This window comes from Ursus arctos, unplaced genomic scaffold (genome assembly GCF_023065955.2).
Source record: "Ursus arctos isolate Adak ecotype North America unplaced genomic scaffold, UrsArc2.0 scaffold_22, whole genome shotgun sequence".
Taxonomy (NCBI): domain Eukaryota; kingdom Metazoa; phylum Chordata; class Mammalia; order Carnivora; family Ursidae; genus Ursus; species Ursus arctos.
Genome location: NW_026622897.1, coordinates 54,263,342 through 54,281,353, shown reverse-complemented (window position 1 = coordinate 54,281,353; position 18,012 = coordinate 54,263,342). Strand labels below are relative to the sequence as shown.

Here is an 18,012-nt window from a genome sequence, read left to right as displayed (position 1 = left end):
GTGAGTTAAAATAAAATTTAATTTAAAAACATGTAGCAGGCTGGATTTCATGGGAGGGCAGTAGTTTGCTGTCCCTGTCCCTAGGCCAAGGTGGGTTAGGAGGAGGCAAAAGCAAAACATAAACCACGTTTCTTATTATATTATATTATTGCCTCCATCAGTGGCCCTATCTTTCAAGTTGTACCCACTCTCCCTCACTCTGAAAAGTTGAAACCCCGGGGGTTTCTTATTATTGCTATTCTGTTATTTTTCTGGATTTCAAGTTCCCTTTATGGTTCTAAGGAGGAAGTAGGAAACTCATGCTAATTTACTACCTTGGCAGGAATAGAAAACCAAGTCAATAATTGTTTTTGTTTGTGTTTTATTTATGTATTTTTTGGCAGCAAAATTGTTTATTAAAAAAAAATCTGGACTATGAACACATTTCACTGCTTCAGTTGAAGAATCCCAAGCCAAATAAAAGGACCAATATTAAAAAGCAGCATAACTGGTTACTGTTTTAAAGATACATAAAAAGAGTCAAACACTACAGTGTAGGAAGACAATCACCCCCATGTCAGAAATCACAACTTCTTCCAAATAAAGAATATGATCCATCTGCCATATTGAATTGATATTTATTTCAGGACATGCCATGTCAAAATAAAACAAAAGAGTCAACCCTTGCCTTTAACAATAATATTGTATTATATAAAAGCACTTTACAACTCCATCCCATCTTTGAGTATAAGTTACTGGTATGTGGGCTAATGATTATCTGAAAGCATTTCTCTATTCAGACCCATAATCCAAGTGCTCTCTGAATATTACAAAGTGACAATAAGTGGGAATTGGAGAAGGAAGAGGAAAGAGGGGAATAAGGTTCTCCCAGTTAAGGGTTTTGCTGCAATGAGGGGATGAAGAAGTATGAATTATTTTTTGTTGTCTTTTCATCTTTATACTGTGTTAAGTAATGCTTACAACGTAAATTCAGCAGGCTTTTCCTGAGCTGTAACTCAGAAATTTTCTTCCTGCAAACAATGTATTTACAAATGTGTTTATTAACTTACACAGCAATCTCACAATAACTAGTAAAGATTAAAATGGTGCACTCCTAGTATATTTGTTTACAGTGTTTTAAGGGAAATATATATTGCCATGGTGATGAAGCTCTAAATAGATTTGGACAAAACATCTAAAAATTGAAAGTAGTTAAAAAAAGAAAAGCGAAGAAATAAATATCACCAAAGAAAAAAGATTAATTGTAGCTTAAATATAAAACTAAATCACTGGTTAATTAACCAAACTATACAGATCTAATAAAAAGCAAAACCAGCCTGAAAGACCCAACATTAAAAAAAATGCTAAAAAATAAGGCATAAATCTGCATAATATTGAGTTTTATTTCCATTCTCTCCTTTCCCTCTTCTATGTATGCTTTTCCAGATCTGCCTCTAAGGGCTTATAAGAAAACTGTTTCTATTTTCAATTTGACCTCAAATGTCCTGAGCAAAGTATTTGCTATTCTGTTGAGGATTCTTTTGTTGGTAAACTTTAGATATCATTGTTTCTACTGGTTATTGTAGTTTTGATCAAGGCGTCAAGTTTAATTTCTTCCACTGGTTCTTCTAAAAGGAATCTGACTTCTATAGTGCCTTGCCTGCATAGAATTTTTTGAAAAAAGAAAGAAAACCCAAGAGAAATCTATTGCTTACAAAAGTTTTTTTTTTCTTCTTCTTCTGCTTCTTCTTTTTTAAAGAAAGAGAGTAACTTTATCTTGACAATTTTAAAATCCTGGGAGAAATAATTCACTGGAAGAATTCAGTATTAAAAACATGCTCTGAAGCACTGTTATCCTTCTCTCCCAGAGACTAACATGTGAAAGGGTCAACTGTTTTGGTCTGAAACACATTTTATGTTCACTTAACTTGTTAAGTACTCAGTGTGTTCATTAGGACTCATTTTGAAGATGCAACAGAACCCTTGTCTTATTCAAGCGCTGCCTACCATGATAGTTGAGTTTTTGCCCCAAATAAAGTCAAAGTAATTTATACCCACTGCTCAATAATAATTGTCTGGACATCTTGGCCCAAGGCTTGAGCAAGTGGTATCGCTAAATTTGAAGGATCCAATGGGCTTGGTCTGACTGCTGCTCTGTCATACCTCACTTGTTTTGAGGGAGAGAGAGTAAGAACAGGGAATGCAGTAAGGGACAGATGAGAAAAGCAGAGAGAGATCAAGTAGGTAGGCAAGTGCTGCTATGAACAACTGCTCCTTAACCAAACCACATACTGCTGAAATTTCCATCATTTTCAAGTACATTATCCTAACATCGAAAAGGAAAAAAAAGTTGAGAAAATGTATCTAATTTTTAAAGTTATCACTGGAATATGTTGGAATCATTTGGCTTTTTGTAAAATATAAATAATGAAGACACTGACTTTTTTGTGCTTGTGAAGCTAATAGATCATCTCCACGAGACAGGCAGCAATGATGAATTGCAATACGTTATTACTGAAGGGAAAAGGTTCAAGCCAATATTCACACTGCAGTCAATGAAAGTGTAAGGGGGCCAAAGCAGTGAGCTTCTGGAGAAAAGTTAAAGATGCCAGGGGGGATTAGCAGGAGCAGCCTCCTTCACTGACTGGTTGCTCCTGAGGCTTTTCCAGTTTTATATCAATCACTGAAACAAAAGTTAAGGAGCTATAAATGGGAAAGTGAAATTCCAATTCTGCTAACACTGACATCTCTTGCAAGCCCCTTCCATTCCTATTGGCTTCAGAGTGGATACAGTCATTATTTCCTACACAGCTATTTCATTGTACAAGGTGCTCAAACGAAATAAACTCACCTATATCTACTATATGCAACAAGGGTCAGAATAAGGTTAAGCCCTATTCATGGGACTCTGTTCTAAGGAAATTACAGGAGCAAGAAACCATGTGAAAGACGATGCTCCTTATGGGATTATCTATAATAAAATCTGAAAATAGCCCACAAAGAGTTCTAGCAAAGGAAGAGAATTTAATGAACGATGGGACTTCAACTCTATAGAACATATTATCCTATTAAAAGTAATAAAGGCTCAGAAAACATAAAACATTTAGCAGTGGGAAAAGCTGAATACAAAGTGCTACGAATTCTATGGCGTAATAAAAATGCATATGGAAAAGCACTAAAGGTAAATATAAAACAATTAAAATATTAAACTTAAAATTCTTTAAAATAACTATTATTAGGTGTGCTTTATTACGTCCTGTTTCTGAAAGCAGGGGCCACAATAAAACTCCAGACTGAGTTATTTCCTGCCTGTGCCAAGCAGAAAGCTTGAATGTTAGAAAAACAAAGGGAGGAAAATATGATATACATTGTAGGGGAAAAGCCCAGAGCCAAAAGGACTCAAAATTAAAAGGCAGAAGGCTGGGATTCTAAGTTTCCTGTTCATTAAAAATCAAGCAAGGAAACAAACACAAACCCTCTCACTGATTAACTGTAGGGAGCCGCAGGCTGCAAAGGGGTACACTTGAACCACCAGATCTCTTTGCCATAAAAACCCTGGAGCTTCCACGCTCCTAAGCCATCAATTCCTGGCTGTAAAAGGCAACAGCATAATATTCCTTAGCCAACCAAGTACAGCTCGAAAGACTAGTTAACAATAAAATTTTCTGATGAAACAAAAAGGATACTGTCTTCTCTGCTTCTGTCCTGTGTGCTTTCCATTCCAGGCAAAGCCGCCGCAACACGTCGGAAGAGCTGTGGAAAAAAGAAATGTGATAACTGGAAGGGAAAATTTAGCAAATGGTATCAAGTGCAAGTGGATGACCACTGGAAGGTAAGTTAAAAGATACAGCTTCTGGGTTATTTCTCACTTACACCTTAGCATAATGAAAGCATATTAAAATGTCTACTTATTTTATAAATACTATATGCTGTATGCCATATACAAAGAGGTATAAAGATATGATCCTTACTTTCCAACTGGTGAGATCAGGCATGAACACACAGCTAAGTAGTAAGCAGCAAAAATGTCACTTGAGTCATAAAAACATACTGTAACAACGCAGAGTAAGGATAGAAGACTGCTCAATTAGGAAAACTGTAAAGTGGCATTCCTATCTTTTATAAACGGTTAGTATCTAAAGGCAGTGAGTGTACAGTGAAAGTCATTCTATTCAAAATTACCCTGGATAATTTCTTACAAAAGCACTATATTAGAAACCAACACACTACCTCTCAAATCCAATGCAGATGGCTTTTCCTCCAACACTAGAAAAAGTACCAGTGGAAGTGGCTGACTTGTGTCTGAGGTATGATTTATGAAAAATTATCCTCAAAAGGAGAATCACACTCAAGAATGACGAGATGGTCACTCTGAGAGGCATGTGGGAACAGAAACTGAAGGAACAACAGACTCATACCTCCTATTATGTGCCTAATACTAGGGCATATACTCACTGGGTAGAATGGCAGGTGAAACTGGCTGATTATCTCAATCATTTCTCTTTTTGGCATGCAGTATAAAATTCCTAAAAGTTAAATGCATGTGTGATGTAACTCCCTTGTACTAAATACCTGCTTGTTTGAGTCATTGTCTCAGGTTCTCTAGGGACAGAGAAATGAACAAGATGTAGCTTTTTAATTCAAGGAGCTCACAGTCTGGTAAGAGAGAAAGATACAAACAATCCATTATCTTATGTGGTAAGTGCCATAAACCAAGGAAATACAAAATGATATGAGAACAGAAGGGCCTTCTCAGGACACTGGGAAAAATTCTTTAGGTGGTGACACTTCAGTTGGGATTTAAAGGCAGTTTAAGTATTTCACTTGGCTGAAAAACATACTATTATGCAAAAGCTCTTAGAACTTAAGTGCTTCACAAATGTCGCTGAGTTAAAATGAGAAGGAACAGAAACAACAGAAGACGAGATGAAAGATTAGAACTCTACTACATAATCTGTTTAGGGAAAGGAATATAGAAAATGAACGTTTTATCTGTAGGCAACAGCCTGGTGGGGTAGGATTAGGGAAGACTTGAGAAAAAGTGTAACTGTCTTGGTTCTATAAGGTTTAGTAGCATTTTAGAGATATATCAAAGTTAGTCATTAGCCTCAATATTCTTTTCCCTTGTCCTTGAAACTACTGAAATCAGAAATGTGCAGACTATACATTAAGGCTAGATGGCTAAGTGTTAAAATTACTGAGACCAAGACTGAGTATCACTATTATAGAATGAATTTCTGGGATGCACAGTGCCCATTTATATCCCATTTGGGATACAGTGCCACACTTGTCAGCTGCTAGACAATCAAATGCTCAAACTAGGTTCGGAGAAAAGCACAAGGTATATTCAAGAATGTTTAGGTAGTCCAGACTGGCTAGAGCACAAAATATGTAAAAGGATTAGAAAGAAGCTCTATATATTTAAGGCCAGACAAAGAAAAGACATGGAAAGGATACAAAATTGGCCTCTGGGCAAAGGAAAACATTAAAAACAACAGGTTGCATTAGGACTTTTATCAGTGATTCTGGCTGTTTTACTATGGCTACAAAGATCTAAAAATCACATATTGAAAGTGCTTTAAAGATAGGGCAGAGTGGCAAAAAGCTAAAAAATAAAAGGTGAAGTGCAAAGTTTATATTCTTGGCAGGCTACTTAGGTCATCTTTCTGTTTCTCAGTTTTCTCATCTGTAAAATGGGCTTAAAATAGTAGTTTACGTAACTAACTAGATTATTGTGAAAATCAAGGGAGATTATTAGCTAAACTGCTTAGAACTGATACAGAAAGTCTGTAATAAACAGTAGCTCTATTTCTACTACAGACCGGTCATAATAACTCATGGTCCTGTGGGCTAGGGGAACAGAAAATTTTTCCAAATGTTATAAAATTTTGGAGGGAATTCTAAGACTATAACAAAATGCCAACAGGTGTTAACATTCTGCTTTAAGAAGCTATTTAAAACTGGTGGGAAAGGTGTGAGGGTTGGGAAAGACCTGAAAGTATTAGGGCAGAGCCGAAATGTTCTTACTTAGAATATCTAGAAACCTTCCCAAGATCTCATAGTTTGCTTCTGACATGAAATATTTATTAAACTGTTTAAATGTTCAAAATGCACAATCTTTCCCACTCTTAAGGATATCAAAGTTTATTACAGGCTAGCTTAAAAAATATATATATATATACAAATTTTGTGGCAGAGGCACTGGGAAGGTTTACTTTCTGTGAAAATGGAGTAAAATCGTTTACAAGTTTTGATGCATTAAAAAATGTACATAATTAAAGAGGTCTTTCAGAGATGGTACTGTTATATTCTTACCTGTCTACCTATTCCCATAATATAACACAGTATCTAATGGGTTTCTAGAAATAGAATAAAATTCGAATCAAGAAACTGTAGTACTAACTACCCCATTATTATAGCTTTGTAACCTCAAGGATATTAATTTCCCTAACCCTTACATTCTAATAAAAAGGGGGCTACAGTTGTGAAGTTCAACTTATTTCTACCTTCGAAAGTCATCAGAAATATTTAAGTTTCCTTGAAAGGTTATGTGTAAAGTCCTTCATTCTATACCAATGGTTCTCAATACCTAATGCATCAGAATTACCTGGGAAACTAAAAGCAAGCAAAACCAGATGCTTGGGTCCCACCCACAAAGACAGATTTAATTAATTTGGGGTGAGGCGGGGCCCTCAGTGTTTCATTAAAAGATCTCTGGATGATTCTAATGTGCAGTCATGGTTAAAGACCTATGCTGTAACACTAATTTGTAAGGAGTGTGAAGTAATCAAAAAAGCTAATACTGAGTGCTTACTTTGTCAGAATCTTCACGTTTTCTCATTTTAATCCTCACAGTAACTTGTGAGGAAGATATTAATATCCTCATTTAATAAAAATCTAAGATTAAAAAGAGCGTTTACCATACACCAAATAAATAGCAGAACTGAGATGTCAAAGTTCACATTTTTTTCCTACTACCTTACACTGCTTAGTATAAATGGAAGTTTTTTGTATATGGAAAAGCATTGTGGAAACGCCTCTGTGAGGAAACAGCTAACAACCCTGGGTAAGAGGAATCTGCTTCGTGAAATACTATTACATACACATATTACAGACATAAAAAATCTATTTTCTAGGACTTAAAAAATTTTATCTATAGCTTTAACCACTGTATTTGAAAAACTTGGTGTTCCCTCAAAATATTGCAATTAGATTAAAGGAATCAATGCCACTAACCTAAACTCAACCCAGGACACCCTAAAATGAGCCAAGGAAAATCTTTACAAAAAGCAAAGTTTTATCCTTACAGAAATAATATGTAATATGTGCCTAGGGGATTAAGTTGTTTTAAATAATCATTAGAGGAAAACCCGTTTCTTAAATGCCAATGATACGCTAACAGAGGCTTCTGCTTTATTAGGAATCACAGATGACTGAGATGGGGCCTCCCTTGATCATTCTATCTATATGTAATCTTATTCATTTCTTCAACAAATATGCCTCCTTGTGACAGCCCTGATTTTACATCTCAATAATTTCTGTGGATCTTACTGTCTCTGTAGTATTGGCTAGGCATTTATCACGTATTACCTAACCCTTTACTACATAATTTTCATGAGAATGTGACTCTTCTCAATTCTATCAATAGCTTTTTAGAAATCAAGATCACATTTTACATAACTTTAAATTCTCCAAAGAAACTACAATGGTCTTACAGATTGCAGGTAATTGATACTTGTGAATTAAGGTACATGATAAAAGCATAAGATGAAGACCTGTTATAAGTCTAGAACTATGGCAGAATGGGACATAATGATGTAGAAAAGTCACTATCCCCACCAATGTTTTTTTTTTTTTTTTTAAGATTTTATTTATTTATTCGACGGAGATAAAGACAGCCAGCGAGAGAGGGAACACGAGCAGGGGGAGTGGGAGAGGAAGAAGCAGGCTCACAGCGGAGGAGCCCGATGTGGGGCTCAATCCCACAACGCCGGGATCACGCCCTGAGTCGAAGGCAGATGCCCAACCGCTATGCCACCCAGGCGCCCCCCCACCAATGCTTTAAGTACATGTGCTTCTCAACAGGTATAACATAATTTACACACACACATGCACATGTGCATAACCCCACTGTATATATGTAAGTTTTCACTGATCTGTTAGCACTGATGTACATCAGCTACCACTAGTTTTCTTTCAAACAAATCTTTTTTTTCTGACAAGCACTGATGATTTTAGAAGTTAAAGATCAAGAAGTGTTTCTCTTCTTTTCCCATTTGCCAGTACTATAAAATTAAAGAATATAGTAAGAAAGGTGACACCCCACACACTTAATACTTTACTAGAAGAATGTATTAACTCTCAGATGAAAAGTCAGGTGAAGCCTTAAATAATTACCTTCTCATTACCATTTCCTCCAGCAATTTAAACACCATACCACTTTCACAAAAGAAAGCAATATTATTGCATTTTAAAAAACAGAAAAATAAGGGTTAAAATATTTACCACATGCTTTTTTAAAAAATATTTATTTTAGAGAGAGAGAATAGGGGGAGGGGCAGAGAGAGGAGGAGAGAATCCTCAGATTCCCTGCTGAGTGCAGAGCCCAACATGGGGACTGATCTCATCACACTAAGATCATGACCTGAACTGAAATCAAAGGTTGGATGCTTAACCAACCAAGCCACCAAGATGCCTGCATAGGCTACTTTTCTATGAAATACTGAATGGAATGAAAAATATTACTTAAATATCTTTTGTAATATAAATTATCATGCTTGGTATTATTATTCATTGTAGTTCTAGGCCCGACAGTATTTTTATTAAAAAACAAAACTGTAACAATATTCTTTAAGACATAAACAGAGTTTTAGAGTTGAGTGTTTATACAAGATTAAAGTGCAGAGGGGTTAAGCACAGAACATTTTTAAATAAGAAAAAGTAGCAGTACTGGTCAGGAATAAATTTATTTTAAGCCGAAATTTTTAGGCCCAATCACTTGAAACATAGTCAGACATTAATGATGCATCACTAATGAAATCTTTCCTAGAACTGTTTAAAAAGTAAACAGAGCAGTAGAGAAAGTCCATTTTCAGCTTTTATTATGTGTATTATAACCCAGTATATAAGGGAGTAGGGAGGAATCCAATTAGCAGGTTAGCAGAAAGCTAGAAAATATCTCTGTATGTAGAAAATACAACTAGATGGTACCTTTAATACTGATAAACACATCTATACAAAAAGACTACCATGTAACTTCCAGTGAAAGCACATGATTTTCTCAAATGAAATGAGTACAATGCACAATCACCAAAAGTAACTGTACTCTGCAAACATATACAGCTGAGCAAACACACGCAATGCTTATTTAACAAGCATGTAAGACTGTGATTCCCAGTGTTTTCCAAGACGGTGACTGGACTATGAAATTTACTTGGTAAATTTCTGAATACCAGCACCATTTCTGAATTGTGACTGACCTACAACAAATATCCCAGAAGGGGTCTGAGATTATTTCTTCATAGTAATTTCTGTTAATATGTGTTACTTACAGAATATATAATTTAAGTCAAAAATCCACTTATTTTGATGCTAAATAACATACAGAATTCAGGAATAAACTGACTGGCCTTCCATGTTAGAAAAACCTAAGTATGTACATGCTAAGTATGTAAGTCTCAGTTATTACATTTATCAGGTATTATTTTACCCCTCATAAGTTTAATTTTTTAAGATTTATGTATTTGAGAGAGAAAGTGAGTGCACGTGCACACAAAGGGGAGGGGCAGAGGGAGAGAAAGAATCTCCAGCAGACTCCTCACTGAGCAAAGAGCCAGATACAGGGCTCAATCCCACGACCCGGAGATCATGACCCAAGCTGAAATCAAGAGTTAGTAACCTTAACCGACTGAGCCATCCAGGTGCCCCTACCCCCCATAAGTTTAGTATCATCTCCAGTTTGGGTAACAGCAGACTAACTTATATGGGACTAACACTCTTGCAGATGGCAATTATTAACTCTGGACAAACAATTATCTGAAGGCTCTAAAGGGCAACACAAAGCAGATACCCATTAGGGAGAATTCAACCTTGGGAAGAAGGGAACCCATACTCACTAGGTAAGATCCATGTTTATACAGGTTTTCCCAAGAGCCATTCCTAGACTGTGCAATATGAGGTGGCCACAACTCATGCAGAAAACTAGAGTTTTAAAGTTTTGCTGTGTCAGTGGACTGCTAGTGTGGCTGGACTGAGGAAGGAAATAACTAAGGAGGAAGCCAAGAGGAACCCTAAATTCTACACATAAATTTCCTGCAAATCTCAGTTGATTCTTCAATGGTACATATGTAGGAGAGACTGCAAGATGCCCATCTGAAAGCAACAGCTAGAAGGATGGAAGAAATGAGCAGAGATTTTAGTTACTTCCTGCTCCAGCGATACACTTTAGAGCACTTTAGAGTTTGAATCCCAACAAGACAGAAAAGCTTGATAAGTACCTCAGGCTTCCTACCCTGATCCACCCAAACAAAACATAATATCAAGACTCCACAAGTTCAAGGTGATCAGCCAGCAATATAACAACCTGCCACAATAAAACTCAGCATTTTGCACAGAAAAATAACAGAGACCAGAGTCTCTATTGTATTATACACAATGCTGAGCATACAACCAAAAATGACTAGACACATGAAGAAACAGAAAAATTTAACCTGGAGGCAAGAGAAAAATAGCCAATAGAAACAGACTCAGAGATGACTCAGATGTTGGATTAGTAGACAACAATTTCAAGGCAACTATTATAAATATGTTCAAGGTCTTGAAAGTAACAATGCCACAATGATCAGATGGGGTACTCCAACAGAGAAATGGAAACTTAAAGATATAAAGAAAAAAATCTAGGACTGAGTACAATATCTGAAATGATAAATTCACTGGATGGACTTAATAAGCACTTTGGATATGGGAGAAAAGGACTGGTGAACCTGAAGACACATCAATAATATTATCCAATCTTAAAAAGAGTGAAAAACGGATAAAAAAAATCAATGGGCAACGCTTGCGGCACCAGTGGGACAATATCAAGCTATTTGACAGATGTGCCATTGGAATTCCAGAAGAGGAAAGAAGAAAATGAGGGAGAAAAAAATACTTTAATATAGCACCTTACATACAGAGAACTTACAAATTAGAGCTCACTTCTCATTAGAAACAATGGAAGCCAGAAGACAATGAAATGGCATCTTTACAGCAGTGGAAGAGAAGTATCTGTCAGCCCCAAATTCAATAACTAACAAAAACATTCTTCAAAAGGTCTTTTGGACTACGTGAAAGCTGGGTGAATTCATCACTAGGAGACGTCAATAAGAAACAATAAAGTTATTTAGGCTAAAGGGAAATAATACCAGATGAAACTTGTATCTGTAGAAGAAATGAAGAGCACTGGAAATGGTAAATGTATGTATGGGTAAACAGAAAAACTGTCCTTTTTCTTCTCTTAATTACTGTTTAAAGCAAAAATTAAAACATCTATTATAGGGTTTATAATATATGTAAATGTAAAATACGTGACAACAATAACACAAAGCAAAAGTACACAGGTGCAAAAGATGAAATGGTATATTAACTCTAGTTTAATCCCTCGAGCAATCACTAAAAAAGGTATGAAAGGTTTAGCTAAAAGAGTTAAAATACAATACAAAAATATCTGATTAAACTAAAAATGACAGACAAGCAGATAACAAAGAACAAATAATAGACATGAACCCAACTACACTAAAAATTACTTTAATCTAAATAAACCAAATACTCCAATTAAAAAGCAGAGATTTTCAGACTGGATTTTAAAAAACAGTGAGATACAACTATATGCCATCTAACAGTGACCTACTTTACAAGGAAAAAGATACACCAAGCAAACAATAAGCAATAAGAGAATTGGTGTGGCTATATTAGGATCAGATAAAGACTTGGAGACAAGGAATATTATTAAAGATAAAGAGGAACTTAACACTAAACAACAACAACAACAACAACAACAAAACAACCAATGCGTAAGGAAGACGATAACAATCCTAAATACATATGTACTCAGTAACAGAATTTCCAAACACATGATGTAAAAGCTGACAGAACTAAACGGCAAAATAGGCAAATACAAATGTTGTAGATTTTAATACCTCCCTTCTCAGTAACTGATAGAACTACAGACAAAAAAAATTAGTAAGACTACTTATGAACAATGCTATCAACGATCTTCATATAACTGATATTTATAAAACATTATACCTGACAACTATATAAAAACATTGTTTTCCAGTGGAACATTCACCAAGACAGCCCATATGCTAGGCCATAACACAAATCTCAATAAATTATGAATGACTAAAATGTTACCTAGTATTGTCTCCGACCACAACAGAATTAAATCGGAAGCTGTAACAGTAAGAGATCTAGAAATGCCCCAACTATTTGGAAATTAAATAACATATTTCTATATCTTCACTGATGTAAGTCAATACATCTGAATTAACATTTATCAAAATTCATCTAAATGTAAATCTAAGATGTGTACATTTCACTGTACATAAATGTTTACCTCAACAAAATAGTTAATGGAGAAAAAAAATTCAATGTATGTTTAGCTGAATTCAAAGAAACTCAAGAGGTAGGAATATTTACGTCTAAATTGCAGTGAAAATACTGAAGTATAATTCCTCATGTAACCTAGATTCTCTAAGCTTGTTCAGTCTGTCTTAGAAAATTCTTAACACAGAGTCAACCTCATTAAATAGGTTTTTTTCTTAGGGCATAACATGGCAGCTCTAAGTATCTGCTCAAAAAACATAGCATATTATTCTTCCATTCAATAAACGGAGTTCAGTATGGTAGGAGGCAGAAGTGACAAAAAAACTTCTGTATTAAAAGAAGGGGTGTTACTTCAATAATTAGGAAAGGCACTTGATCTACATTTGATTATGTCCGAACCAAGTTTTTAATTACAAATTACAGGAACATTATTTTGGAAGACAGACAGTAACATACAATGGAAATATGGGAACACAGTAAACCTGGGGGACTTTAAGCTGTGTAGTACAGGTATATAGTGGCCAAAGATCAAGATTTTGAGCAGCAGGGCATAGCATACTAAGAACTTTGTTTAAAATTCAGGATAAAATTCGTAAGTAATTAAATCTGCATTTTAAAACAATCACTGATAGCAGGATGGAGGGTAATCTAAAGTGAGGCAAGATTTAAGGCAGATTATCAGTTAATAAGCTATGGTAGAAGTCAAGGCAATAGATAAGGCCTTAATATAGCAGAACCAATAAGAGTAGGTATCTTTTTTTTTTTTTAATTTTATTTATTTATTTGACACAGAGAGAGAGAGAGCACAAGCAGGGGGAACAGCAGAGGGAAAGGAAGAAGCAGACTCCCTGCTGAGCAGGGAGCCCAACCTGGGGCTCAATCCCAAAACCCCAGGATCATGACCTGAGCCAAAGGCAGATACCTAACCGACTGAACCACCCAGGCACCCCCATGAAGACACATTTTGGCACCGGAATACATAATATTTAATTCCTCATGTACAAATTTGGCTTCTACATAAGACTGAGCCTCTTAAATGTAGGAAGTCCGTCTTTTGTATCTAGCAGGGATTAGAGAATTAATATTTGTCCGAACAATTATCAAACTAAATAGATTTGACATACTTCCTCAATCATCTCCATGGCTTAGTAGTCTTTATACGAAGTATAGTTTGCATGAGAAATCCCCTGAGATTCTTGCTAAGAATGTAATTTTTAGGGCACTACCCTAGACTTACTGTACCAGTATCCAGAAGTAGTGCCCCAGGAACCTATTATTTTATATAAGTTTCTAGGTAACTATTATGCACATTAAAGTTTAAAATCATTAAGCAATTCTTTGTCCTTTCTTACCTTTGTTTGGGCATTAGGTACTCTATTCTCTACCAAAGATAGGATGGAGGAAAATACATTCCTAATCTCAACAGTAAGTAAGTTGTGTAAATTTCAGAAGCATCTGTTTTAGGGAAAACTTTTGTTAACAATTTTCCCCCCTACTGCCAAAGTTTCCAATGGCATGATAAACATTAGATTTGCAAAATAAGCACTGAACTCAAACCACACACCTTAAGGTGAATTGTCCAGAGTCAGGAATTGGACAGTGGTTATTTGGTAGATTTGATTTAGATTTCATTTAGGAAAATCTGAATTTTTCCATATACCTAATATATCAAGTGATAGCAAAGAGAATGGTTTTGTCTCTTAGCTAATATTTAAAATCAGTACAGTAATTTTCCCACACAATAGAAATATATTCCATGATTAATCACTGACAAAGGGAAGATTTTAACCTATTATTTGAATGTGCTTATTAATGTAAGATTTAAATTCTTTTTTTTGGTTTCTCTCTCTCAATTGGTAGGGGGAAGAGGGAGTGTTTCCAGGATTTTTGTCTTTTTTTTTTTTAAGATTTTATTTGAGAGAGCAAGCATGAGAAGGGGGAGAAGTAGACTCCCAGCTGAGAAAGGAGCCCAATGTGGGACCCAGGACCCTGGGATCATGACCTGAGGTGAAGGCAGATGCTTAACTGACTGAACCACCCAGGCGCCCTCAGGATTTTTGTCTTAACCGAATTATATAAGATGACAAAGCAAAGGTCTAGAAGTATTGAAATAAAATTCTAATATACTATGGTACTCCCCATAAAATACAAAGTAATGGTTTTTGTGAGTTAAGAAAGAAGCTACAAAAAAATTAAAAGGCAGCTCTCTTCCAAAATTTGAAAACAGTAAATTATGATCATATTTATATTTAATAATAAAATCAAGTCCCAATAGAATCAGGAACTTCAGCAAAATCACATGTTCAGACATACCATCTAAATAAAGAAAAATAATAAAATAGCAAATAGGTTTTGATTTCAGGGTAAGACTATTTTGTAAAAGAATTCTCTCTTCATTATCACTGGCAAGCTGTATCTGTCTGTATAGGTCAGGCTTTTAGAAAAAATTATGTGCCCTGTGCTGAAAAAGTTCTAAAATCAGATTGTGGTAATGGTTACACAATGCTTTAAATCCACTAAAAAACTGAGTTATACGTTTAAAAACAAGTGAATTTTGTAGTATGGAAATTATACTTTAAAAAATTGCATGTGTTTATAAAACAGCAAGTGAAGGACAAATCTCATTTTCTCAACATCCTGAGAGTTAACTTAGAAGCAATTAACTATCATGAAGATACTAGCTATCACTAGTGACCACTGTATGCTGATGATCTGGGACTTCTGAACCTATGAGTCAGGCTTAGGAGGCCATAGCAATCCCTCCAGACATTAATCCAGACCAAAAGATGTCCCCGAGAAAGCCATACTTTGACTTATAAGCAACGAGCTCATTCATATCCTTATCAAAATGTCAGTAAAATGAAAGCTAGCTGAAGCTACCCACTGCTTTGTCCTAAAACAGTGATAAATAATAACTATGCTTTCTATTACTCAAGTTTTTAAACTGTCTGTGGCTCCTATGAGTTCATATACTTATCATTTTCTAAATTCCATAGACATTGGTAGGTTCTGGGAATACATAATTTTGATGGGAGAAATATTTCCAACATAACATGGTTAAGTTCCAGGACAGTGGTTTCACAAGGGTAAGGGGTCTGAGAAAACACAGGAAAGTATCATTTATTGCTAAATAAAATAGCCTGAAGGTATGGTATGGTAGAGAATGTCAAAAAAATTTCTTTGAAGAACTGATACCTAAACTGAAACTTGAAAGCATGAGTAGGTATCAGTCAGGAAAGAAGCAACTGAGTATTCTAAGCAAAGAGAACAACAGCATAAGCAAGGATTTAGAGCCATGAACAGTATACTACAGGGAGGGAATCAGTGACAGTTCAAAATTACATATATTTCAAGGCGAGGAGATATGGGGGAAAAAAGAGAAAACAATGTGAAGAATTTTTCATAAAGCTCAACTTATTCAGTTTAAACGATTTTATTTTAACATTCTATTGATCACCTAGAAATGAAAAACATAATTTACTGGTTTGAAAATCCTATAAATCTGGGACCACTACTCTATCTTTTAGAAAACAGTTTGATAATGTGAGGTGTCCCCATATTTTCCTGCTCCCCCAAAACACTGTTATAAACACTGTTAAAACAACAGGTTATTAAAGTAACCAGAATATACTTTCACAACTATAAGCAAAATACCATTCCCGACAGCAAATGCTTGCTTTTGTCTTAAACTCTAAAAAAAAAAAAACACACACACACACACAAAACTTTACCTTAAAACAATGCAGTAGGGATGCAGCGAGGGCAAGGTAAGTTTACAATCTTGCAGTCTTAATGAAATAGCTGTCCTATGCACAATCTGAAGTTTGTCAAGCCTTTTCTCCTTTACCAAAAACTATCCCACATTTGTATTTTTTCACTGTGTAATATGTTGCTGTTCATGAGGCCTGCTGTTACCCTAGCTAGAAGAAAATCTTACAGCAGAGAATACTCACACAATTATTTCATAATACTGTTTTTCAATTTGATAACCTCAACCCATACTCCAAGATCACTTACCTGTTTTACATTGTATCCTGCTTTTGCACTTGTTTCAATAAACATAACATTCAGCTCTTTGGCTTTCCTTTCTCCTTCCTCAATTGATACTTGCCTGTAAAAAAAAGTTTAAAAGATACATTCTTCTTTCTGCAAGATGACATTGTAAGACTATAAACAAAAGATTCTGAAAAGAACTTTTCTTGAGAGGGTGCTAGTTATACAGGTGAGACTAGTCTGAAGATTCATCAAGCTGCACTTAAAATTTGTGCACTTCTGTGTATACGTTATACCTAACTAAACAATTTTTTTAAAAGGCATTTTTTTTAATGACTTGCTTTTACTTGGTTGGGCTCGTCCTGTATTTTTTTTTAAACTTAATAGCCTACTATTTTTTCTTCATATTAGATAAGAATTTGCTTTACGATTAAAAACTTCATGTAAAATAATTTTATGACCAATTTGTCAATTTGCTACGATAATTCACATAACCACTCCCAAACTGCTAAAATTCTAAGTATTTTTCAAATTTTATACTGCTGTGAAAAATGCTGCCATAAACATCTTTGTGCATAATACTTTGTGCACTGTGGGTCATTTCCTTAGGGTGGATTTTGTGGATTTCTGTAAGTGGAACAAGTGAGTCAAAAGACATGTATGTTAGGGGCGCCTGAGTGGCTCAGTCGTTAAGCGTCTGCCTTCGGCTCAGGGCGTGATCCCGGAGTTCTGGAATCAAGCCCCACGTCAGGCTCTTCCGCTGGGAGCCTGCTTCTTTCTCTCCCACTCCCCCTGCTTGTGTTCCCTCTCTCGCTGGCTGTCCCTCTCTCTGTCAAATAAATAAAAATCTTAAAAAAAAAAAAAAAAAAAAGACATGTATGTTAAAGTCTCTTGATACGTTTTATAGGGCATTTGATGATGCACTATAATTAGCAGTAGTGTGTCTCAAATTGTAATACACTCTTCAAGTGCAAGATCATGTCACTTATCTTGGTATTCCTAGTGCCTAGCTGGCACATAGGTGTTTAATAAATATGCAAATATTCTAATTAAATGGATCTAAAATAGCTGACAAACCCTGCTTCCTACAACACAGAAAACCAAAGCAATGCGAGAGAAAGCAATGCGAGAGAATTTCCACAAGCTCTCACTACATCAATCCACTGATCTACATGTGTGCCCTCATATTCTACCTCTAGTCCTGCTACTATGGAGGAAACTGTCCTTACTCCCCAAACTTACACCTTTGTACTAGATTTCACTCTCTTCTTGTCTATCAGAAGATACTATTCTAGAAATTCTCCACTCTCTAGAAGTCAGGAAAGAAGAAAACGAGTATTCTAAGCAAAGAGAACAGCATAGACGTTCTCTTATATAACAATCCAACTGTTAATATTTTGCTACATCTGCTTGTTTTATTATCATTCTCTATGTATTTACATGCGTATATATACA

At 35.4% G+C, this 18,012-nt stretch overlaps 1 protein-coding gene across 6 annotated transcripts in view; it reads right to left on the bottom strand.

The window, feature by feature from the left end:
- Positions 1 to 598: 598 nt before the first annotated feature.
- The window catches only part of RAB6A (RAB6A, member RAS oncogene family), a 96,263-nt gene continuing 78,849 nt past the window's right edge, over positions 599 to 18,012 (bottom strand). For all 6 annotated transcript variants that reach the window (XM_048217297.2, XM_048217296.2, XM_026518066.4 and 3 more), the window contains 3 exons: positions 16,582 to 16,675; positions 3,666 to 3,732; positions 599 to 2,662 (listed from right to left, as the gene is read on the bottom strand). In XM_048217297.2, the coding sequence (XP_048073254.1) occupies positions 2,598 to 2,662; positions 3,666 to 3,732; positions 16,582 to 16,675 (226 nt within the window). In that variant the 3' untranslated portion in view covers positions 599 to 2,597. The remainder of the gene's footprint in view (positions 2,663 to 3,665; positions 3,733 to 16,581; positions 16,676 to 18,012) is intronic.